The sequence below is a fragment of the Ranitomeya imitator genome, chromosome 4 (genome assembly GCF_032444005.1).
Source record: "Ranitomeya imitator isolate aRanImi1 chromosome 4, aRanImi1.pri, whole genome shotgun sequence".
Taxonomy (NCBI): Eukaryota; Metazoa; Chordata; class Amphibia; order Anura; family Dendrobatidae; genus Ranitomeya; species Ranitomeya imitator.
In genome coordinates, this window is record NC_091285.1 from 176,874,108 (window position 1) to 176,900,528 (window position 26,421).

The 26,421-nt window shown below is 42.7% G+C and overlaps 1 protein-coding gene across 1 annotated transcript in view; it reads right to left on the minus strand.

Moving 5' to 3' along the window:
• Nucleotides 1-8,928: 8,928 nt before the first annotated feature.
• LOC138675682 (dynein assembly factor with WD repeat domains 1) overlaps nt 8,929-26,421 on the minus strand; it is a 60,702-nt gene continuing 43,209 nt past the window's right edge. Inside the window, exons 9-13 of the mRNA XM_069764109.1 lie at nt 21,563-21,665; nt 18,055-18,169; nt 16,104-16,180; nt 9,832-9,994; nt 8,929-9,573 (exon numbers count right to left, since the gene is read on the minus strand). Of these exons, the coding sequence (XP_069620210.1) occupies nt 9,539-9,573; nt 9,832-9,994; nt 16,104-16,180; nt 18,055-18,169; nt 21,563-21,665 (493 nt within the window). The 3' untranslated portion in view covers nt 8,929-9,538. The remainder of the gene's footprint in view (nt 9,574-9,831; nt 9,995-16,103; nt 16,181-18,054; nt 18,170-21,562; nt 21,666-26,421) is intronic.

Here is a 26,421-nt window from a genome sequence, read left to right on the forward strand (position 1 = left end):
GGCAAGATACGGGCCCGGCAGATGGAACCTGTGGCGATGTTGATGCCTGCTGCGGCCCCTCCTCCTCCTCTGCTTCAGAACTGCTGCCGCCTGCACCCTGTTCCCCCAATGGCTGCCAATCGGGGTCAAGAACTGGGTCATCTAATAACTCTTCTTGTACCTCCTGCGCAACTTCGTCTGTGTCACCGTGTCGTTCGGTGGTATAGCGTTCGTGATGGGGCAACATAGTCTCATCAGGGTCTGATTCTTGATCAGCACCCTGCGAGGGCAATGTTGTGGTCTGAGTCAAAGGACCAGCATAGTAGTCTGGCTGTGGCTGTGCATCAGTGCACTCCATGTCAGATTCAATTTGTAATGGGCATGGACTGTTAACTGCTTCACTTTCTAAGCCAGGGACGGTATGTGTAAAGAGCTCCATGGAGTAACCCGTTGTGTCGCCTGCTGCATTCTTCTCTGTTGTTGTTTTTGCTGAAGAGGACAAGGAAGTGACTTGTCCCTGACCGTGAACATCCACTAACGACGCGCTGCTTTTACTTTTACCAGTTTCACGAGATGAGGCAAAAGAGCTAGAGGCTGAGTCAGCAAGATAAGCCAAAACTTGCTCTTGCTGCTCCGGCTTTAAAAGCGGTTTTCCTAATCCCAGAAAAGGGAGCGTTCGAGGCCTTGTGTAGCCGGACGACGAACCTGGCTCCACAGCTCCAGACTTAGGTGCAATATTTTTTCCCCCACGACCACCTGATGCTCCACCACTACCACTACCCTCATTACCAGCTGACAATGAACGCCCCCGGCCACGACCTCTTCCACTAGACTTCCTCATTGTTTTAAAAACGTAACCAAACTAACGTTATTTGTTGCAGTCACACAACTTACACGGTGAGCTATAACTTCAGTATGATTTAGCTACCCCTTTACAGGTTGGTGAGACCACAGCGAAAATCAGGCCCAATGTTACACACTCTTTTTTTGGTGGCTGCAAATTAGAGAGATGCCCCACACGCAGGACTGTCACTGAAGCACAAATGTTAATATTAATGTCACACTATTATTTTTTTTTTATTTTTATTTTTTTCAGGAACACTTTAGAAACCCCCCAAAAAAAAAAAAATAGATTTTTGCAGGGAGAATTTAGAAAACAAATGTAACAAACTATATGCTTTCTATGGGCCACTGAGTGAGAGATGACGCACACAGGAATCAGGAGTGGCACACAAGCCCAGAGGCCAATATTTTTCTACCAATGATTGATGGAGTTATTTTCTCTGGTAGATTTTGGAACCCAAATCAAGGAAAAAAAATGTAGGCTTTCTATGGACCACAATTGGAGAGAGAGAGAGAGAGATGGCACACCCAGGAGTCAAGACTGGCACACAAGCAGAAAGGCCAATATTAATCTCCCACTGTTTTTTTTTTGTTTTTTTTTTTTTTTGTTTTTTTCAGGGAGACTTTAGAAAAAAAAATAATAAAAAAAATATGATTTTATCAGGAAGAATTTAGAAACCAAATAAAATAAAATGATTTTTTCAGGGAGAATTTATAAAACAAATAAAAACAAAAATAGGCGTTCTATGGCCCACTGACTGAGAGATGACGCACACAGGAGTCAGGAGTGGCACACAAACCCAGAGGCCAATATTTTTCTACCAATGATTGATGTAGTTATTTTCTCTGGTAGATTTTAGAACCCAAATCAAGGAAAAAAAATATAGGCTTTCTATGGACCACAATTGGAGAGAGAGAGAGAGAGAGAGAGAGAGAGAGAGAGATGGCACACCCAGGAGTCAAGACTGGCACACAAGCAGAAAGGCCAATATTAATCTCCCACTGTTTTTTTGGTTGTTTTTTTTTTTTTTTTTTTCAGGTAGACTTTAGAAATAAAAATAATAAAAAAAATATGATTTTATCAGGAAGAATTTAGAAACCAAATAAAATAAAATGATTTTTTCAGGGAGAATTTAGAAAACAAATAAAACCAAAAATATGCGTTCTATGGCCCACTGACTGAGAGAGAGAGAGAGATGGAACGCTTAGTACTGGCACACAAGCCCAAAGGGCAATATTAATCTCCCTTTTTTTTTCCAGGGAGAATTTCTGAAACCCAAAAAAAAAATAAAATAGGCTTTCTATGGCCCACTATTTGTGAGAGAGATGGGACGCTCAGGACTGGCACAGATGGCACGCTCAGGACTGGCACAGAAGCCCAGAGGCCAATATTAATCTCCCTTTTTTTCTGGGAGAATTTATAAAACCAAAAAAATATTTAAATAGGCTTTATATGGCCCACTATTTGTGAGAGAGATGGCACGCTCAGGACTGGCACAGATGGCACGCTCACAACTGGCACACAAGCCCAGAGGCCAATATTAATCTCCCTTTTTTCAGGGAGAATTTCTAAAACCCAAAAAAAAAATAAAATAGGCTTTCTATGGCCCACTATTTGTGAGAGAGATGGGACGCTCAGGACTGGCACAGATGGCACGCTCAGGACTGGCACAGAAGCCCAGAGGCCAATATTAATCTCCCTTTTTTTCTGGGAGAATTTATAAAACCAAAAAAATATTTAAATAGGCTTTCTATGGCCCACTATTTGTGAGAGAGATGGCACGCTCAGGACTGGCACAGATGGCACGCTCACAACTGGCACACAAGCCCAGAGGCCAATATTAATCTCCCTTTTTTCAGGGAAAATTGATAAAACAAAAAAAAAAATTAAATAGGCTTTCTATGGCCCACTATTTGTGAGAGAGATGGCACGCTCAGGGCTGGCTGGCACAGATGGCACGCTCAGGACTGGCACACAAGCCCAGAGGCCAATATTAATCTCCCTTTTTTTCTGGGAGAATTTATAAAACCAAAAAAATATTTAAATAGGCTTTCTATGGCCCACTATTTGTGAGAGAGATGGCACGCTCAGGACTGGCACAGATGGCACGCTCACAACTGGCACACAAGCCCAGAGGCCAATATTAATCTCCCTTTTTTCAGGGAAAATTGATAAAACAAAAAAAAAAATTAAATAGGCTTTCTATGGCCCACTATTTGTGAGAGAGATGGCACGCTCAGGGCTGGCTGGCACAGATGGCACGCTCAGGACTGGCACACAAGCCCAGAGGCCAATATTAATCTCCCTTTTTTTCTGGGAGAATTTATAAAACCAAAAAAATATTTAAATAGGCTTTCTATGGCCCACTATTTGTGAGAGAGATGGCACGCTCAGGACTGGCACAGATGGCACGCTCACAACTGGCACACAAGCCCAGAGGCCAATATTAATCTCCCTTTTTTCAGGGAAAATTTATAAAACAAAAAAAAAAATTAAATAGGCTTTCTATGGCCCACTATTTGTGAGAGAGATGGCACGCTCAGGGCTGGCACAGATGGCACGCTCAGGACTGGCACACAAGCCCAGAGGCCAATATTAATCTCCCTTTTTTTCAGGGAGAATTTATAAAACCAAAAAAAAAAATAAATAGGCTTTCTATGGCCCACTATTTGTGAGAGAGATGGCACACTCAGGACTGGCACACAAGCCCAAAGGCCAATATTAATCTCCCACTGTATTTTTATCAGGGAGAATTTATACACCCCACAAAAAAAAAATACAGAAAAATGAAAAGGCTTTCTATGGCCCACTATGTGAGAGAGATGGCACACACAGGGATGGCACTCTAGCAGAAATGCCAAATTGCCAATCTTAATCTCCCACCAAAAAAAAAAAAAAAAAAAAAACAGGGAATGTCCTACAATTACTATCTCCCTGCCTGCAGTAATCTCAGCCAGGTATGGCAGGCAGCTACTATCTCCCTGCCTGCAGTAATCTCAGCCAGGTATGGCAGGCAGCAATAAGGAGTGGACTGATGCACAAATGAAATAAAAAGTGTGGACAAACAAAAAAGATAGCTGTGCAGAAAGGAAGGAACAAGAGGATTTGTGCTTTGAAAAAAGCAGTTGGTTTGCACAGCGGCGTACACACAGCAATGCAGCTATCAGGGAGCCTTCTAGGGCAGCCCAATGAGCTACAGCGCTGAGGGGAAAAAAAAAAAAAAAAAAACTTCCACTGTCCCTGCACACCGAGGGTGGTGTTGGACAGTGCAAATCGCTGCAGCACAAGCGGTTTTGTGGTTAATGGACCCTGCCTAACGCTATCCCTGCTTCTGACAAAGCGGCAGCAACCTCTCCCTAAGCTCAGATCAGCAGCAGTAAGATGGCGGTCGGCGGGAACGCCTCTTTATAGCCCCTGTGACGTCGCAGACAGCAAGCCAATCACTGCAATGCCCTTCTCTAAGATGGTGGGGACCAGGACCTATGTCATCACGCTGCCCACACTCTGCGTTTACCTTCATTGGCTGAGAAATGGCGCTTTTCGCGTCATTGAAACGCGACTTTGGCGCGAAAGTCGCGTACCGCATGGCCGACCCCGCACAGGGGTCGGATCGGGTTTCATGAAACCCCGACTTAGCCAAAAGTCGGCGACTTTTGAAAATGTTCGACCCGTTTCGCTCAACCCTAGCAGTCACACGTCACTACAGCACACAGAAAGCACAAAAAATGCCGCCATTGGGAAACTGCATTCGTCTCTGAGCTTTACAAATATCTTTCTGCAAGAATAATTATATACACAGTTTTATCTTTTGTCAGCACTCAGATTAACACCTTAATGACCACCAATACCTCTTTTTTACTGACCTGAGATATAAGAGCTGTCAGATGTACACTATGGCTGAAAACTGCATCAGCCACGATCAGTGTTGTCACTGACCATGGCCGCTGAGCCGTTAGTTTAACCGCTTAGATGCTGCTGTCAATAGTGACCACAGCCTGTAAATGATTAACAAAATGCGGAAGCTTCCACTTTAACTCCATCGGCACCCTGAGATTAAGATTGTGTGGTCCTGGTGTTTGCCATGGCAGTTCCTGACCAAATAGCGGCCTTAGAGCCTGCCAGCCTGTTCAGAAGTTATCAAAATTTTGGTGGTAAAACTACACTTTTTCATTCCTGTCATGTCACTTTGCATTGATTCCTGAAAAGCACCCGAAGGGTTAATTAACTATCTGAAAGCAATTTTGATTACGTTGAGGGGTACGGTTTTAAAAATGGTATCACTTTTGGGTTTTTCCAATAAATAGGACCCCCAAAGTCACTTCAAACCTGGATGGGTCTCTATGAAAATAAGTTTTGTAAACCTCCTTAACCCATTATCTACCAATGTCCTTTTTTTGGGGACGCCTAATCTTTAGCTTCTAGCAACTAAGATTTTATAATTTTTATAATTAGGTCCAATTTTTTGTGTTGTGTTTGTAAAATGAATGCTTTCAAAATAGGAAATCATGTCATTGTCATTTTTAAGTGAATATTGGGACGCCCTTTTCTGAAAAATCCGTACTTGTAAAAATTTTAATTTGGCAAGTAATGGGTTAAAACCATGAAAAATGACTGCTCCATTATTAAACTTTCTAAAATCGTACCAACGGGAGAAGAAAAAATCAAGCCGCACACCCCGTGTTGGAACCCGGTGTGCAGTTGGCCACTAGAACTGACGTACTCAGGAGGTGCTCGCGTTAGAAAACAGTACATGAAATATATCATAGAAAGAGAAACACGCGGCAACACTCACCGAGCCTGTGGTAGAAATTCGACTTTATTGAAGCATCTTTGTAACAATCTTCACGGCACGGGGGAGTAGGGAAAGAAGAGGTGTGAGCAGGGAAGGAACGACGGCCGTTTCACGCCAAAGCCGGCGCTTCTACGGGTTCCTAACCGAATTCCTACCGCAGGCTCGGTGAGTGTTGCCGCGTGTTTCTCTTTCTATGATAAACTTTCTAAAATGCTAACAAAATAAAAGAACATTTTACAAATGGTGCCGATGTAAAGCAGACGTGAGGGAAATGTTATTTATTAATATTTTCTGTGGTGTGACTATCTGGATTAAAGGGATAATCATTCTAAGTTTGAAAATTGCAAAGTTTTAAAAATTAGTCACATTTCTGATATTTTTATAGATAAACGCAAAACATACCAACCTAAATTTACCATTATGAAAAAGTATAATGTGTCACAAAAAACAATCTCAAAATCACTGGGATATGTTGAAGTGTTCCAGAGTGGGTGCACACTGTGTGTACATGCTTAGCATTAAATCTGGAGAATTGTATCCTGTATTTTCACCAGTTTTTCCCTCTGCAGGCACTTTCTCAAATTTTCTGTTGTCTCTAAGCACGTGGGTACAGACTACTGATGTGATGTCTCCCATACACAGAGACATGAAGGTTTTCTGCTCTTCTTTGTCTCTGGAAAACACCTTAAGGGTATGTGTCCACGTTCAGGATTGCATCAGGATTTGGTCAAGATTTTCCATCAGTTTTTGTAAGCCGAAACCAGGAGTGGGTGATAAATACAGAAGTGGTGCATGTGTTTCTATTATACTTTTCCGCTAATTGTTCCACTCCTGGTTTTGGCTTACAAAATCTGATGGAAAATCCTGACCAAATCCTGATGCAATCCTGAACGTGGACACATACCCTTAGAAGGAGTATGGAAGATGTTATACAGCAGTACTAAGCAGTGTAGCTGTGAGTTCAACACTATCTATACTGAACAAAAATATAAATGCAACACTTTTGTTTTTGTTCCCGTTTTTCATGAGTTGAACTCACAGATCTAAGACATTTTCTATGCACACAAACGCCTTTTTTGTCTCAAATACAAATTGGTCTAATTCTGTGCTAGTGAGCTCTTCTCCTTTGCCCAGATAATCCATCCACCTGACATGTGAGGTATATCCAGATGCTGATTAGACAGATGGTTATTGCACAGTTGGGCCTTAGAGTGGCCACAATAAAAGACCACAGCATCTTCACCTCCAAGATCGTCTGAGACCAGCCACCCGGACCGCTGCTGCAACAATCGGTTTGCATACTGACTGGTTTCCTGACCCCTTCGGCTTCCCAATACTGTAAAACTGCACATTTTAAAGTAGCCTTTTATTTTTGCTCTGTGTAGAAAGCAGCAGCAGTACATTCTCCCTGTCTCCCTTTTACTTTGTTCCTTTACAGACTTTACAGGCGTCTGTAATCGGATTTCTCAATGAGCATACAGTCCATATTTTTTTATATTTTTCAGAGTGAATGGTACAATCAGGAGATGGGTGGAGAAGAGGAAGTGGCTCATAAATGCAGAAAGAAGCATATTTCTCTGATAGCATAATTGTAAAGCGTCTCATGCTCTCCTTTACTAGACGTATCTGATTATACACATTGTACGAGCAAAGTATAGGTTAGTGCAGTAAGATAGCTCAGTTACCACATTAGATATGCCACCTGTGACGGGGTATACGACAGAGCAGAAAGAGACACCAGGCCGATAAACAATCCAACAAGATTTATTGGAATAGGGAACTGGGACAACGCAAATGAAAGTAATTCTGCGCGTCCACAATGAGTCCACAGAAAGGGAGATCTGGGGGCACCACCCGGCAATCCGAAGCCAGGGAAATAGTAATAGTCCTTGAGTGAATTCAATAGATCCAGCAGATGAGAGCCACAACACAGTCCAACATGGCACCTTTTAACCCTCCACACACTGGCACCAGGATCTCGCCTCAGCATAGGATCCCAAGCATTCGCAAGTCACCCCACAACAACAGTCTTCAGATTCAGTCCTTAAATCCAGTAGGGTGGTGAGACATTACATTTCCATGTGACAAAAATGATCTCTAATCTCCATACATGATACCAGGATCCAGTTGCAGCTGCAGATCCCTTGTCCTTCAAAGCACACAGCATCGACTAACAACATGTGGCTTGTTGTCCTACAACTCTTAGTATCTCTGCCCAACAAAGGGGCTGAACCCAACACCCACCCCCTTAAACATAGCTCCAAGGATTAAGAAAGTTCCAGAAACCCTGTCTGCAGTCTCTCTACAGGTTTGTGTATTGCAGAGATACAGATACAGGGCAAGGAATGCTAATGTAAGCCTGATTACAGTATGGTCTATGTGTACAGGCTGGGATGACACTCTGTTACACCACCGCACCTCCACAATACCCATTGTAGTGCTGCTATCTTCTTAGGGTGCTTTCACATCGCGTTGTGTGTCCCTATCGAGGCATACATCCGAAATCCTACACAAAATGGGGTATGGACGTCTGCGCCGGTGGAGCAATAGACCAAAATGGTGACGGCAGAGCGAACTTTCGCTCTGATGTGCACCATATTTGGGAGTATATGCCTACAGGAAGCGGACGATCAGACAGACTGCGTCTGAGTGTCCGCCTCCTGTATGCGTACACTCTCGAAAAAACTGTACGGAAGAGCTCACGTTCACTCTGCCATCACCATTACAGTCTATGGCCATGCTAGCGCATACATTTGAACCCCGTGTTTAGGGGGATCTTGAAAATATGCCCCAATGTGGTCACAGAACGCAATGTGAAAGCCCCTTATGCATCAGAGAGGCTCTGGGTCCTTCTACACAGCATGGCTTGAGCACAAGTCCATCCCTAGTGCATTCCCTCTTGTTACACAGCCACTATGATTGATTATTTTCCAGTTATTATAATGTTGGGATGGAGAGCCACACAGGAAATCCACAGTACCGCGATGAACACACTGATGTGACTGTACAGGAATAAGCATTTACAGAATAAAATTAGCCGGCACAGTGATTTCACTGCTGGAATAACGCACACATTTGTGCGATACAGCTAGATAGTCATGTTATAGAGTAATGTCACAATACAGTGAATGCACACCATGAGGTCACTGTGCATTACTGCTGCGCTTTAATTCTGCACACAGCAATATCACAGGACAGGGTTAATGCACATGACGATCTGAGAATATCTTACAAGATATTTCTTCAGCTACATTTTACATTTTTGTAAATAATTTCTGATGAATTCTGTCGTTAAAAAATGAAATACTAGTGATTTCTTTAAAAATGTTTATTATTACTAATAAATACAACAGGTAACTATGTAAAAATCACAAAGTCAATATAAAAAAATAAGCAACTAAAACTTATTCAATAAAGATACAAATCTTTTTTTTTTATTTAATTATCCTTCAGGCATCACAAAGTTACAACATAAGAAGTCTCCTGTCCGAGTACAGGGATGGAAAGCACAGAGGCTCAAATTGGGACAATCCTCCACTCTTGATTTAATTATAGTGTACAGATCTTTGCTGAGCAGCAGCTCAAAGCAGCTTCTAAAGGAGCACGATCTAGGAATTGAAACAGACCTGCAGCATAGTGTTTGGGAAAGAAGGAAAAAAAAATAAGATGATGAAGTATATTACACAACTTCATAACTTTTTAATGCCTGTAGGATAATTAAATGAAACAAGAGTAGTTATCCTTTAAGTAAGACTGGGACGTATAATTTATAAAAAGAAGCTAATCATTGGAACACTTTGTGAATGTGGTACAGTAGACGGAGAGGTGAGCGGTTGTGACTGCCAGTGGGTTATCGTAACATTTCTTGTTTCCATCACATTTGGCTACTCCATCATATAATCCAACATGGAGTGACTGATGAACTAGCGCCATATTCTGCAGGTGTTGTCTTTGCTTCCTATAAGACAAAGCTTAAGTCATTTGAAATGGTAACCGGTAAAGACTAACAATAATTTACACCTAGATCCTATATCCAGAGTCCAAACATAAGTGCAGCTATATACAGTATGTGTCTCTGAAATATTCATGGATAGCAAGCTGACAATATTTTTGCTTATGGTAAAATTACTCCTGCAGCATAAATATAAGGTAAGTGAGATAAGAAACATGGTTCATGATGTAGAAGTGTGTGTCCTGGGTTTGTAGGCAATCCTACCTGTAATAATGGTGTTTCCCTCGTAGTTGAAAGCACAGGAGAAAATCTCGTCCGAGTGTCCCTCCAGCACCTGAACGCACTGCCCCGTGTGCGGATCCCAGAGGCGGGCGGTCTTATCAGAGCTGGCCGTTAAAATACGGGTGCCCTGAGCATTGAAGCAAATCTGGAACAAAAAGAACAAAGAGCCATTGTATAGGGGTCTAATAGGTGGAAAAAAGTCATGGAAAAGACAAAGCACAATATGATGTGACACAATAGCAATGGAACATAAGTGGTCTCATCAAGGTTAAAGATGCAACATGTAAAAGTCGCTAACTTTGATTTGGCATAAACATCAACATAAAACCAAGAGGGAAGATTTATAGAATGGGTTTCCAATGCCGCGCAGCCGCATGCAAGCCTTATATCACCAAGCACAAGGCCAAGCATCGGAGGGAGTGGAGGAAAGCAGCCGCCACTGAGGTTGGTCTAGGCCTCTTAGTTTCAGTGAAGGGGAATCTTAATGCTTGAGCACAAAAGAGATTTTGGACAATTGTATTTTTCCAACTTCTTAAGAACACCTGGGGAAGGACCTTTACTGTTCCACAGAAGTAAGGTCCATACAGGCATGGCTGACGGGCACACCGAGCACAGTCCTCAACTCAACAAGTCACTTCTGGGATGAACTCGAATGGAAAGGGTGAGCCCGCGCTCTCGTCCAACATCAGTGTCTGACCTCACAAATGATCTTCTAGATGGATGGGTGAAAACTAACACCGACACCTCCAAAATAGTTTAGAAAGTCTTCACATTAGAATGGAATAGCTGTGAAGAAGGGACCGACTCCATATTAATGTTTAGGGATATATAATGGGAGTTCATAAAAGCCCCTGTAGGTGTAACGTGGAGGTGTCCCAATACTTGTGTCCATACAGTGTATCGGACGTTTAGTTATGGAGCTAAATGAATTTATATTGGCATTGTAGCACAGGAGTCGTCAGTAGAATAACAACACTTGACATAATAAACCACCAAGCAGCGAGGACAGACCGGCTCCAGGAAACGAGCCATCAGACGCAGGTTTCATGCTCTCTGCGGAGGCTCCATGGCCGCCTGCATGTCCTAGGGGCGACGCTGGCTCTCCACATCTACTAGCAGTACAAGCGCCGGTTACTAATCAGGAGGGGGACGGCGGTCTGTGTGAATTATTGATAACGGTGTTGAGAGCAGTGGGTCTGTACAGTCGGGGCCAGGCGCAGGCTGGACAGGTGCCAAGATCACTTCTACACACATCCATATTTAATCACCAGCGCTCGAGTGTGATAAACAATGTACGATGCACAGTGATCCTAAAAATGACTTACAGCGCTCTACAAAATCCCAGACCAGAGACGGGCTGCAAGGTGAAACCCCACAGCTTCATTCTAACACCTGCTTCGAATAGCATTAAAGGGAGCCTGTCAGGACCCCAGATGCTTTTAAATTGCCCCATGACCTGGCGTTCTTCATGCATTCCACTAATATGTTTATTGCATATTGGATCCGCACACATTTATACTCAGCACCTTGCTTCGGACTAACGATCCAGGACTGGTTTACTCACCAACACTGGTCCGGGTCCAGTAGCTGCAACCACATACCCTGGACGTGAATGACAGTCCCAGCACTGACCAGGCTGGAATGCTTTAACGGATCCCGTTGGTTCTGAGACTGTTTTTTCGTGACATATTGTACAGGGTCGGCCATGTATATGGATCCACCTAAATAAAATGGGAATGGTTGTTGATATCAGCTTACTGTTTGTGGCACATTAGTATATGGGAGGGGGAAAACTTTTCAAGATGGGTGGTGACCATGGTGGCCATTTTGAAGTCAGCCATTTTGGATCCAACTTTATTTTTTCCAATGGGAAAAGGGTCATGTGACACATCACACTTATTGAAAATTTCACAAGAAAAACAATGGTGTGCTTGGTTTTAATGTAACTTTATTCTTTCATTAGTTATTTACAAGTTTCTCTTTGTTTACAGCCATTGACATGTCGCAGAGGATAACACGTGAGGAGCGGATAGAAATTGTGTTGATGTCTGGTGAACGCAGTACCCGGGTCACTGCAGCAGATTTCAATGCAAGACACCCAGCACAAGAAAACTGTCACCATTCCTAGGTTATTTAGGTGTATCCATATATATGGCCCACCCAAAAGTTTGCCTCATCACTGAACATAATGTTCTGTGTAAACTGAGGGTCCTGTTCCATTTCTGTTCTGCCCATTCTGCAAATTCAGCGCACCGATCTGGGTCATCCCCGTTGAGATGCTGGATTTTGTAAGGGTGCCATTTGTGAGTAGCTAATCTCTGCCGAAGGGATGTTCAACTGATGCCAGATCGGCGCGGTGAATTTGCAGAATGGGCAAAACAAAAATTGGAACAGGACCCTCAGTGACATGTCAAAGGCTGTAAACAGAGAGAAACTTGTAAATAACTCATGAAAGAATACAGTTATGTTAAAACAAAGCACACCATTGTTTCTTGTGACATTCTCAATAAGTTTGATGTGTCACATGACCCTTTTCCCATTGGAAAAAATAAAGTTGGATCCAAAATGGCCGACTTCAAAATGGCCGCCATGGTCACCACCCATCTTGAAAAGTTTTCCCCTTCCTATATACTAATGTGCCACAAACAGGAAGCTGATATCACAAACCAATCCCATTTTATTTAGGTGTATCCATATAAATGGCCCACCCTGTACTTCATTATAGTGGTAATATTTCTTCAGTATGACTTGTGTTTATTTGAGAAAAAAACTGAAATTTGGTGAAAATGTTGAAAACTAGGAAATTTTCCAACTTTGAATATTCATACCACACAGATATGTCACACAAAATAGTAAATAAATAACATTACCCACATGTCTACTTTACATCAGCACAATTTTGGAACCAAACTTTTTTTTTTAGTTAGGAAATTATACGGGTTAAAAGTTGACCAGCAATTTCTCATTTTTCCAACAACATTTACAAAACCATTTTTTTCATGGACCACCTCACATTTTAAGTCACTTTGAGGGGTCTATATGGCAGAAAATACCCAAACGTGACACCATTCTAAAAACTGCACCCCTCAAGGTGCTCAAAACCACATTCAAGAAGTGTATTAACCCTTCAGGTGCTTCACGGGAATTTTTGAAATGTGGAAAAAAAAAAAATGAACATTTAACTTTTTTTCACAAAAAAGTAATTCAGATCCAATTGTTTTTATTTTGCCAAGGGTAACAGAAAAAATGGACCCCAAAATTTGTTGTGTAATTTGTCCTGAGCAGGCAGATACCCCATATGTGGGGTAAACCACTGTTTGGGCGCATGGCAGAGCTCAGAATGGAAGGAGCACCGTTTGACTTTTTGAATGCAAAATTTCCTGGAACAATTGGCGGGTGCCATGTCGCGTTTGGAGAGTCCCTGATGTGCCTAAACAGTGGAAACCCCACATAAGTGACATCATTTTGGAAACTAGGCCCCCCAAGGAACTTATCTAGATGTGTGGTGAGCACTTTGAACTCCCAAGTGCTTCACAGAAGTTTATAATGTAGAGCCGTGAAAATAAAAAATCACATTTCCCCCTCAAAGATGTTATTTTGGCCTCAATTTTTGCATTATCATAACGGTAGCAGGAGAAATTGCATCATACAATTTATAGTGCACTTTCTCCTGAGTACGCAGATACCCCATATATGGGGGAAAACTACTTTTGATACACAGTGCAAAGCTCAGAAGGGAAGAGGCGCCATACTGGAGTTCAGATTTTGTTGGAATGTTTTCACGGTGCCATGTCACATTGTCAAAGCTCCTAAGGTGCCATAACAACAGAAACACCCCAATGAATTCATCTAGGGGTGCAGATATTAACACCACATGTGCCTCACAGAATTTTATACCACTGAGCGGTGAAGAATGAATAAGTTACATTTCTACCACTAAAATGTTGTTTTAGCCCAAAGTTTTAAATTTTTCTGAGGGCTAATAGGAATTTTTTTTACAACAAACTGAGATCCATTTTTTCCTGAGTGCACCAATACCCTACATGTAATCGGGAGATATTTTCCAGACACAGTGCAGAGCTCAGATGGTAAGGAGCACCAGATTTTCCTGTTATGGTTTGCACGTGCCCGCCAACCGCAAGGGGACGCAACAAGTTCGGTGGGCGCGTCAAAAAGACGCATCCGCATACATTTGCATGTCCTGCGTACCCAATGTTAAAGATAGGTATGCATGCAGAAGTAGGCGGACCTAAACGGAAGAAGTGCGGAAGTGGGTGGAGCTTCAGGGAGGAAGTACGCAGCCATCCGCAAAGCCCCAGTACGCAAGTGTGCACGCAGACTCAAGCAGACACGAGAGAAATGTTATTTATTAATGTTTTTGTGTGATATGACTATCTGGATGAAAGGGATAATCATTCAAAGTTTAAAAATTGCTATTTTTTCCACATTTTTCAAATTTCTGATATTTTTAAACATTAACACAAAACAAAGTTTACCATTATCATAAAGTATAATGAGTCACAAAAACAATCTCCAAATCAATGGGATAAGTTGAAGCGTTCCAGATTTATTACTGCATAATTTGACAATGGTTAGATTTCAAAAATTTGGCCCCGTCATTAAGGGGTTGCAATGGTACCCTGTGGGTAATGTAGTATATTCAACTGTATGGCACAGAACTACAGAAGCAGCAGAGAAACAGTGGTGCTTAAAAGTTTGTGAACCCTTTAGTATTATCCTTAGGTCTGCACAAATTTGACCAAAACTACATAAGATTTTTAGACACGTCCTAACAGTAGACAAAGAAAAACAAATCAAACAAATGATCCAATATCACACGTCTGTGAGTGGCATAAATATGTGAACCCTTGCTCTCAGTATCTGGTGTGACTTCTTTGTGCAGCAATAACTACATCTAAACGTTTCTGAAAATTACTTCAACTCTGCTATGCTGGTGGGTTTTCTCCCACGAACACTTTAGGTTCTAAACGGTTGGAGATTTGATGCCGTAATGCAGTTTTTCTTTCTCCAAACAAAATGCTTCTTGTTTAAACCAAAAAGCTCCATTTTGATAGCCTAGCTACAGAAGGAAGTCAAATTTATGCTGAAGTATGAAAAATTCTGAAGGAAACAAAAACTTTCAAGCAACACTGTGTGTCAGATGCCTATATCACAATGTGAACAGAGCCTGAAAAAAAGTTATGTTAGGTCAGTGGATGTCAGACCAATGAGATACCTACTATTCTCCAAAAAGTCGGGGCTAGCTTTCTCAGCTCTGCTGCACTGCTAAATCTAAAAGCTCTGATTGCGTCAGAACGGCTGCACCCATTAATCTAACTCAGTGTTCCCCAAGTCCGGTCCTCAAGAGCCACCAACAGGTCATGTTTTCAGGATTTCCTTAGTATGGCACAGGTGATGGAATTATTGCCTGTGCAGGTGATGCAATTATCACCTGTGCAATACTAAAGGTACCGTCACATTTAGCGACGCTGCAGCGATCTAGACAACGATGCCGATCGCTGCAGCGTCGCTGTTTGGTCACTGGAGAGCTGTGACACAGACAGCTCTCCAGCGACCAACGATCCCCCGGGTAACCAGGGTAAACATCGGGTGCTCTGCTTTACGGCTGGCCGGCGCTCTCAGTCAGTGCGGGAAGCTGAAGGCGAGGGACGTGACCAGACACCGGAATGTAAGTATGTAGTGTTTGTTTTTTTACATTTACAATGGTAACCAGGGTAAACATCGGGTTACTAAGTGCGGCCCTGCGCTTAGTAACCCGATGTTTACCCTGGTTACCAGTGAAGACATTGCTGAATCGGTGTCACACTCGCCGATCCAGTGATGTCTGCGGGAGATCCAGCAATGAAATAAAGTTCTGGACTTTCCCCAGCGACCAACGATCTCCCAGCAGGGGCCTGATCGTTGGTCGCTGTCACACATAACGATTTCGTTAACGATATCGTTGCTACGTCACAAAAAGCAACGATATCGTTATGTGTGACGGTACCTTAAGGAAATCCTGAAATCATGACCTGTTGGTGGCTCTTGAGGACCGGACTTGGGGAACACTGATCTAAGTGATACATCGTTGGATTCAGCTTCTCTTTATCTACATCATGCTGCTCTCTGATGGGGGAGCAAAAAACCTGCTAACAGATTCCCTTCAAGTGTAGACACACCTCTACCTAAATTGTTGTGATTCCAGTTTTTGGGTTCTTGGCAAGAACTACAATTCCATTTTTTTTTCGGATTACCTTGGAAATTTCTCCATCGTGCCCCTCTAATTTGGCTAAGCACTTCCTGCTCGCTGCATTGTACACTCTGCCCGTCCCTGTTGAAAGCAGAAGTATTAGACAGAAATGCAACGCAAACAGACTGGTGTACACTGTCACGACTAATAAACTCAGATGTCACTTTCTCCCACGGCTGACAATTATATCAAATAATTCCAGACTTTAGCTAAATACCAACAGGACAAATGAATCCCTGACAAAGCTTTCCTGGCCCTGCTATCCGCAAAGTGCCGGAACTTGTATGTAATCACCATAAAAACACTGGAAAAGACAGAGACAGATACAGTAAATGTGGAGCACTAAACATGATAGAACTAAAGGGGAAGACACAGAAATGGCACATTGTTGGCAAAGTCTTACAGAACGTACATTACGCTGACATTTTTCTCTGCACTTTGTTCATAATTATAAAACATTTCCAATATATAGGCATAGAGGGAGAGGTAAAAGGGGGCTGGCTTCCCTTGTACGGAGCCGGTACTCAGCCTCCACCTACGCACAGTCATCCGCTCCTTTGTGAACTGCTCCAGTTTGGGACCTTGTTTTTGCAGTGATATATGTTGGACACAGAGCACACTGCTTCGGTGGCAGGTATCGGATAGATTTGAAGCCCGTCTTTGTAAGTCACAGCACTTAATTAAATTGTACATTGATGATGATGAATCTGCAGACTGGGGCATCCGAATTCCGCACACTGCGATACATTCACAAAGCGACCAGCCTATGAAAAAGTGAAGTCAGACAATTCTGCTGAAATCTATAGACATAAAGGGATTATATGAAGCTGTCCTCCTTGTTCCCATGATGGCGACAGGATCTGAGTAGCTGCTTTAGCTGGAAGAAGGTGCTAGTGTGGCCACATGCAGTGAATGAATGGAATGAGCAGCCGCTCTTAACAAGGGCACTTGCCCTATGATGTCCAATTGCCATTATGGGGTTCTTAGCCTTTCACTCCCACGCAGGTGGTCCACAACAGCGGGTGCTCTGTCATAAGCATCTACGGGTTCAGCTGTACTGTTTGTCAGAACTTACAATGATTTCCTGGCTACAAAATGAAATAAAAATCGATCAGGTGGTCCTTGTAATGAGTCCTCAACTTCATTTATTTTGTGTGTTTTTTTAGCTTTCCTTCATCCATCCTTGTGGTTTGCTGCTGTTCACATCCTGAACTTCCTGCCAGTTCTCGCTCTGTGCCTCTAGATTACATTTCCTACGTGGCAGATCTTCAAATGGCCCAAAAACTGTCACCCTCTGTGCCGATCCCAATCCATATACAAAGCACCGTCCTGAGACTCCTACACAGTCTCAAGATGGATGAATTGCTGCACAAAGTTCCTGTTTCTTCATATTCCTCCAACCTCACCTGGCAAGTGCTATTCTAACAATCTCCTGCAGTCAGTAATGTTACATGTGTTGACGCTGAGCAGTCGTAAAATATACTCATTTATTATATAGTGTTCAAACACTGTGGAACAACCAACTTTGGTCTATGATCGGACTGTAGTAGGGAGGGAACTCACCACGTGTCACAGCTCAGAAACGGAACAGAAGTTTCACAGCAAGTCAATTATAAAGTTTCATTTCTAATGGCCTTTACCAGGCTTTATTAATCTATGTGCCTGGAAACCCCCTTTAAAAGCACAGGGGAAGTACTACAATGCAGAAAAGGGATCCTCGGCCAACTTAATGCAGGGGTGTAAAAGTGAGATCAGAGAAAGTAATGACATGGAAGTGCCCGACATTTTTGAGAGATGGGTACGAGCACATGGTGACATTTAGACACCAACAAAGGCGTTTCATGAAAACACCGGTAATTGTTTCCCTGATGAGGAACTTGGAGATAAAGCTGAGGTTTCTTTTCTCCAGGAATGAAGCATACTTTTTAGCTCATCTGCAAATGAGTACACCTTACCATCAGCAGAGGCCGTGGCAACCAGCTGGCCAGTGGAATCAAATGCAACGTCCAAAACCTCATCTTCATGACCAGTAAGGGTTGCCACACACTTTCCACTCAGTGCATCCCACAGCTAGAAAGGAGACAGAAATCTATCAGTGGCAAAAATCTACAGTAACAAACAATATAAACAGCGGGATAGTGTCTCAATGTGATTTTTGCTGAATCTACTGCTAATTTAATGCAAAATCAACACGTGTTTAAAGGGAACCTGTCACCCCGTTTTTTCAAGAAGAGCTAAAAATAGCATTAAATAGGGGCAGAGCTGTGCTTTACATTAGTGTATTTTGGAGCCTTTATTCCCCACCTATGCTGCCGAAATACCTTTGTAAAGTCGCCGTTTTGGGCTGTCACTCACGCTGGTCAGGTCATATGGGCGTGGTGACAGCGCTGTTTCTCCCCCAGATCTCCGTTGGTGGCGTAGTGGTGTGCGAATCCACTGCGCAGCTTCAAGGAAAATAGCGCGATCTGCGCTATTCAGCCGTTTATCGGTGGGCGCGGCCATCTTTGTGAGGCCTCGCGTGCGCAGATGGTTCTTCTCGGCTTCCCGGGGCTTCAGGAAAATGGCCGCGGGATGCCGCGCGTGCGCAGATGGAGATCGCGGCAGCCATTTTCCTGCAGCCGAGATGCAAACTCGGCTTCAGGAAAATGGCCGTCGAGATCGCCATCTGCGCACGCGCGACATCCCGTGGCCATTTTCCTGTCCTGAAGCCCCGGGAAGCCGAGAAGAACCATCTGCGCACGCGAGGCCTCACAAAGATGGCCGCGCCCACCGATAAACGGCTGAATAGCGCAGATCACGCTATTTTCCTTGAAGCTGCGCAGTGGATTCGCCACTTGGACATGCGCACACCACTACGCCACCAACGGAGATCTGGGGGAGAAACAGAGCTGTCACCACGCCCATATGACCTGACCAGCGTGAGTGACAGCCCAAAACGGCGACTTTACAAAGGTATTTCGGCAGCATAGGTGGGGAATAAAGGCTCCAAAATACACTAATGTAAAGCACAGCTCTGCCCCTATTTAACAGTATTTTTAGCTCTTCTTGAAAAAACGGGGTGACAGGTTCCCTTTAAAGAGAATCTGTCACCGGGTTTTTGCCATCGAATCTGAGAACAGCATAATGTGGGGGCAGAGACCCTGATTCCAGTGATGTGCCACTTACTGAGCTGCTTGCTGGGGTTTAGAATGTCTGTATTATCAGGACTAGTAAACCTGCTGCCATGTATTCCTTCATATTGATCAGCACTCTGTAACCCCGCCCCCAACACTGATCAGCAGCTTTGTGCCTATGCACAGTGTACTCAGAAAACGCCCAATCAGTGGGGTGGGCGGGGTCATACACAGCTCAGCAATCAGACAATGAGTGGATGTGCATCAGATAATACTGTGATTTTATCAAAAACGCAGCAAGCAGCCCAGTAAGTAATATATCACTAGAATTAGGGTCTCTTCTTCTATATTTTGCTCTTCTCAGATGAGGTAGAAAAAAAAAGTAGTAGTAGATTCCCTTTGGCGTGGATTCTGATATGAATTTGAAGGATCATGTACCAGATTTATTACTTCTTAATAAGTCAACATGCTGGTAAAACATACAAAGAACAAAAGGAAGAACAGTCAGGACAGGTTTATCCATTACAGAATACTTAAAGAGAACTTGTCACCAGATCAAAAGTGGCCAGTCATTACCCTCATTATATTCATGCTGCTCCTCTATGTATTCCATTTTTTTTCTGTCAATAAATCTGCCATATATATCCTGAGATATGGGCCTTTTTATTTTGTGCTCATATTTATGGTCTTTACAAGGGGGCGGTACTCACAGCCTAAAGACCACCCAGAGAAGACAATAAAAATGACTGCTAAATAAAAAAGGTGCATATCTCTGGAATTGTATGATGGATTGGGAATAAAACATGAGCAAAAACTGCCCACTTTTGATTTGGTAATAATCTTTATTAATCTTTATTGTTATATAGCGCTAACATATTCCGCAGCGCTTTACAGTTTGCACACATCATCATCGCTGTCCTCGTTGGGGCTCACAATCTAAATTCCCTATCAGTATTTTTTTGGAATGTGGGAGGAAACCGGAGTGCCCGGAGGAAACCCAGGACTCCAGGACTCCTGCGCTGCAAGGCTGCAGTGCTATCCACTGTGCCACCCTTAAAGGTCCCCTTTAAGCATAAATTTTTGTTTTAAAGGGATTGAGTCTTTGGAAAATATACTATTTAAATCAGGTGTAAAAAGGTTTAATTATATATTTTAAAAAATGTACATTATTTTTTTCAGGTTTTCTCCTATCTGATATGCAGGGGACATGCCTTTATTTTTTTCTGGGAATAACCCTTTTAGCCACCATTTTGTCACCATGGTTTTATTTAGCTCATTCAATAAAATGTGTTTGTTTTTTTAAGCAAAATGGAAAAAGCTCCCCATCTAAAAAGACAAAAACCTGGGATATCTCTCTGAAATATACTCTGTAGTCCATATTAATATCCACTTGTACCTCCTGAAATTGACTTACTATGATGCAGCCTTTTCGTTACACTTTAGGAATTGACCCCATCACCATAACTGGAGTCAATACCGCTGATATTAGTATTGACTGAAACCCCAATAAGAGCTCCAGTCTCCAGCCCTGTTCTGCTCCAGACCTAAATGATATTTTTCGGTAAATTAAGTGAACTATAAAGTTTCATGATATTGCATAAAGTCGTGTCAATCAAGATTTCAGAACCAGGTTTCTGCTTCAACTCCGACGGAATGTCAATAGCTGTTATTACCCAGATTTCATTACAGAGATTAGAAAAATATGCTCTTTTCTTCCAGAAAAAGCTCCACTCTTGTTAAAGGGCTCCATCTGGTATTGCACCTAATGGTTATTAATGGCAACACCGGACACAGCCCATGGACAGGAGTTGGCGTCCTATAGTTCATACTTCATGTGCAACGTTGTATCTTTGGATGTCATATCTCGTGGTAAATCTATATGGGTATGTGCATACATTTATACGGCAAGCGCTCTAACAAATAAAACACTAATATGTAAATTGTCCTGGTGCCTGTGCAAACTGTAAAGCGCTGCGGAATATGTTAGCGCTATATAAAAAAATACAGATAAAAAAATAAAGATAAAAAAAAGATCTCCTCCGACACATATTCATTCAGACCATTGTTGATTCTTGATGTGCGCTCATACCAGTAAACATCAGTTATGCACCGGATATTGCATTTTACTTATTTATAAGGTACGTCACTGGGACAGGTGCTTTCAGATCTAAAGCAATGGCAGCAACAATGGCAAAAAAGCAGCTGAAACACTGGACCGGAAATATTACAAGACCCAAGTCAATGTCTATTAGGAGTTTGATGTGGATATAGTGTGCGCTCTATACATAAACGCTCCATAATCTGCGTTATGTATACGGCTGTATAAGTGCAGAATAATAAATGCCCTTACCCTGCAGGTCTTATCCATGGAGGCTGTGGCTACTAGAGAACAGTCCCAGTTGAACTGAGCGCTGCTGATCTCTCCACGATGTCCGATGAGGGGGTGAACTTTCCTGAGCACAAGAAACATACAACAGAAACATGTATATCTAAAGGACTGGGACTAAGGCCACGTCCACATGATCAGGATTTGGTCAGTATTTTACCTCAGTATTTGTAAGCCAGAACCAGGAATGGGTGATAAATACAGAAGTGGTGACATGTTTCTATTATACTTTTCCTCTGATTGTTCCACTCCTGGTTTTGGCTTACAAATACTGAGGTAACATCTCAAAGGAAACTCGACATTTCATCAGGCAACTACAGTAAATTCACCACCAGAAACATCAGAACAGAAAAGATAAATATATAGATATATAAAACAGATCGGATAGATGTCCTGTAGATATTTAACGTCACAAGCCCCCTACCTATAATAAACGTTCACCCTTTAGTGCCTATCATGCGTCACTAACGGGTGTTTAGCTTTATTTAACCTAATAAATAAATAATAAAAAAAAATGATGTAGGCTCCCTCTTATTTTTGATAACCAGCTAAGGTAAAGCAGACAGCCGTGGCTTATATTTTCAGGCTGGGAAGGTCCCAGATTATTGAGCCATTCCCAGCCTAAAAATCCCAGCCTGCAACCACCCCAGAATTGACGCATCACATGAGATGCTTCAATTCTGGGGATTTCCCCGGCTGATCCCAACTGCCCTGGTGCGGTGGCAATTAACACAATGATAGTTTGGGTTGATGACATGTCAAATGGTGATTTGTCAAATATCACAGCTGCCATCAACCCCAGGGGTTAGTAATGAAAAGGTGTCTATCTGACACCTCCATTACTAACCCAGAATTTAAAAATGAAAAGACACAGAGAGAAAAAAGTTTAATTGAACAAAAACCACCACCACATTCCCTGGTTCACCAATTTGTTTAAAAAAACAAAAATGTGCAGGTTCACCGTAGTCCACCGAATCTGCCTTGGTCCACAAATGGATATCTCAAAGACATAAAAAGCAAGAACGATAAACATTCCTCCCTCCCTTTTTTTTTACTAATTTATTCCCAAAAATGTTGTGATGCATATCCGATGTAGTCCGAGGTTCTTTGAATCTGGTGCCGGTGACTGTGAATAGCAGAAACGATACTGCTACTCACAGGCGCCGGGTACTGACATCATGGCTAATCAAAGTTGCCGACTCGTGCTGCGCTCCGCAAGATCTGGCGGCTCAGAACAGCGTTGACGTCAGTAACTACAGCACTCATTAGAGTCGGCGAGTCTCAGAGGGCAGCGTGACTCGGCAACTCTGATGAGGGCAGTAGTTACTGACATCACCACTGTTCAGAGCCGCCAACTTTGATTAGCGGTGACGTCAGTATCCAGTGCCTGTAAATAGCAGTATCGTTCCTGCTAGTCAGTCGCCGGCAACAGATTCAAAGAACCCTGGACTACTTTGGATATGCGTGGCAACATTTTGGGGAATAAACTGGTGAAAGAGGGAGAGTGCATTGATTATTTTTCTCGCTTTTTATGCCTTTCAGGTATCCATTTGTGGACTATGGTGGACCTGAATGGCTTTTTTTTTTTTTTTTATAAATTGGTGAACCAGGGATAGTGAGGAGGACTCTTTATTCAAACAAAGTGCTTTTCCTATATAAACAGGAGGAACATGAGTCATTAGGTACAATTAATAAATATAAATTTTATTGAAAAATCAAAAACACTAATGATCACAAATCATCACAAGTAGATCGATTAAAATCACAGACACATGCAAAGAAAAGAGACAAGAAATGAATAAACAAGGGTCATTCTTTACTCCTGCCCTGTTGTATATATGGGTCAAAATCCATTTTAACCTTCGTCCGGCTGAGTAGGTGTAACTATTCCGTTTTAAAATTGCAATAACTTTTTTTTTTTTCGAAAAGCCGTAGAGGGCTGAAATTTTGTGACATCTCTGCAGTTTTGGTCCAGAATATATTGGCTTAATTTCAATAAAATATATATGAAGGTACAATTGTACCTCTGCAGACTGTTAACGTTGTAAAATTATGCAGCCTGACGAAGGTTAAGGTGCTTGTGCAAAAAAGTACATCGTAGTAACGGGGTAAAGTCCCCACTCACATGCTTGGTACCATTATAAATAAAGTGTTTTAGCACCAGGCGGACTTACCACAGGCAGGAGGAGGACGACCCTAGTTGGGGTGTTAGTAGATCCACAAGGAACCCCGACGCGCGTTTCGCGTGTTTCCCACACCGCTTTATCAAGCGGTGATAAATGATGGTGCGTCTTCGGCTATGTGCCCACGTTGCAGAAATGCTGTGGAAATGTCCGCAGCATTTCTGCAACTCCCTGCCGTGGGTAAAACGCATGCGGAATTCACATGCGTTTTACCGCAAAACACAAGAGTTTTGCAAGCGTTTTTAGCTTGCAGAATGCTTGCACTTTTACAAGCGACCGAAGCATCGCTTGGAAAAGTGATTGACAGGTTGGTCACACTTGTCAAACAGAGTGCTTGACAAGTGTGACCAACTTTTTACTTTTGATGGTGCATATGCACGAATATACTCATGGCTGCAAATGGTTATTCTCACATGCTGGACTGATTCCTTCTCTGTGATTCAGAAGATGAAGTGGCGCTGAACAGGCATCAATCCAGCACTCAGTGGGGACTAATACAGAGAGAGGATCGATTCACTTGCTAAGGATCAGCCTGAGTGTACTAGATAAAATCAGCCCACCCTCAGTGTACTAGATAAAATCAGCCTGTCCTCAGTGTACTAGATAAAATCAGCCCGCCATTAGTGTACTAGATAATATCAGCCCGCCATCGGTGTAATAGATTAAATCAGCACACCCTCAGTGTACTAAATAAAATCAGCATGCCCTCAGTATACTAAAAAAAAACAGCATGCCCTCAGTATACTAGATTAAATCAGCACGTCCTCAATGTACTACATAAAATCAGCCCGCCCTCAGTGTACTAGATAAAAATCAGCCCACCCTCAGCAAACTAGATAAACTAGATAAAAACTACTAGATAAAAATCAGCATGGTCTCAGTGTGCTAGATAAAAATCAGCCAGCCCTCAGTGTACTACATAAAATCAGCACGCCCTCAGTGTACTAGACAAAATCAGCACGCCCTCAGTGTACTAGATAAAAATCAGCCAGCCCTCAGTGTACTAGATAAAATCAGCCCGCCCTCAGTGTACTACATAAAATCAACACGCCCTCAGTGTACTAGACAAAATCAGCACGCCCTCAGTGTACTAGATAAAAATCAGCCAGCCCTCAGTGTACTAGATAAAATCAGCCCGCCCTCAGTGTACTACATAAAATCAACACGCCCTCAGTGTACTAGACAAAATCAGCACGCCCTCAGTGTACTAGATAAAATCAGCACGCCCTCAGTGTACTACATAAAATCAACACGCCCTCAGTGTACTAGACAAAATCAGCACGCCCTCAGTGTACTAGATAAAAATCAGCACGCCCTCAGTGTACTAGATAAAATCAGCACGCCCTCAGTGTACTACATAAAATCAACACGCCCTCAGTGTACTAGACAAAATCAGCCCGCCCTCAGTGTACTAGACAAAATCAGCACGCCCTCAGTGTACTAGATAAAATCAGCACGCCCTCAGTGTACTACATAAAATCAACACGCCCTCAGTGTACTAGACAAAATCAGCACGCCCTCAGTGTACTAGATAAAATCAGCACGCCCTCAGTGTACTAGATAAAATCAGCCCACCATCAGTGTACTAGATAAAATCAGCACGCCCTCAGCGTATTAGATAAAATCAGCCCGCCCTCAGCGTACTAGATTAAATCAGCCCACCATCAGTGTACGAGATAAAAATCAGCACGTCCTCAGTGTACTAGATTAAATCAGCCCACCATCAGTGTACGAGATAAAATCAGCAAGCCCTCAGTGTTCTACATAAGATCAGCACTCCCTCAGTGTACTAGATAAAATCAGCCCGCCCTCAGTGTACTAGATAAAATCAGCACGTCCTCAATGTACTAGATTAAATCAGCCAACCCTCAGTGTACTAGATAAAATCAGCACGCCCTCAGTGTACTAGATTAAATCAGCACGCCCTCAGTGTACTAGATTAAATCAGCTCGCCCTCAGTGTACTAGATTAAATCAGCCCACCATCAGTGTACTAGATTAAATCAGCACGTCCTCCGTGTACTAGATTAAATCAGCCCACCATCAGTGTACGAGATAAAATCAGCACTCCCTCAGTGTACTAGATCAAATCAGCCCGCCCTCAATGTACTAGATAAAATCAGCCCGCCCTCAGTGTTCTACATAAAATCAGCCCGCCCTCAGTGTTCTACATAAAATCAGCACGCCCTCAATGTACTAGATAAAATCAGCCAACCTTCAGTGTACTAGATTAAATCAGCCCGTCCTCCGTGTTCTAGATAAAATCAGCCTGTCCTCAGTGTACGAGATAAAATCAGCCCACCCTCAGTGTACTAGATTAAATCAGCTTGCATTTGGTGCACTTGAGAAAATCAGAACACCATTGATGCACTTGATGAAAACAGACTGCCCTCAGCGCCCTTGATAAAATCAGTCCGCCAGAAAGCTGCCAATCAGTGGTGGGGGCAGGGTTCCACAGAGCTCATGAATATGAAGGACAACATGGCAGCAGGTTTAAAAGTCCTCTAGTGATAATATCTTTCTGATAAAACACTCATTTTAATAAAACTGGAGCAAGCAGCAAGTCTCTGTCTCTACAATATGCTACGTGTTTAGATAAAAACCAGAACAACAATAAACATAATAGGGTCTTATGCGGATA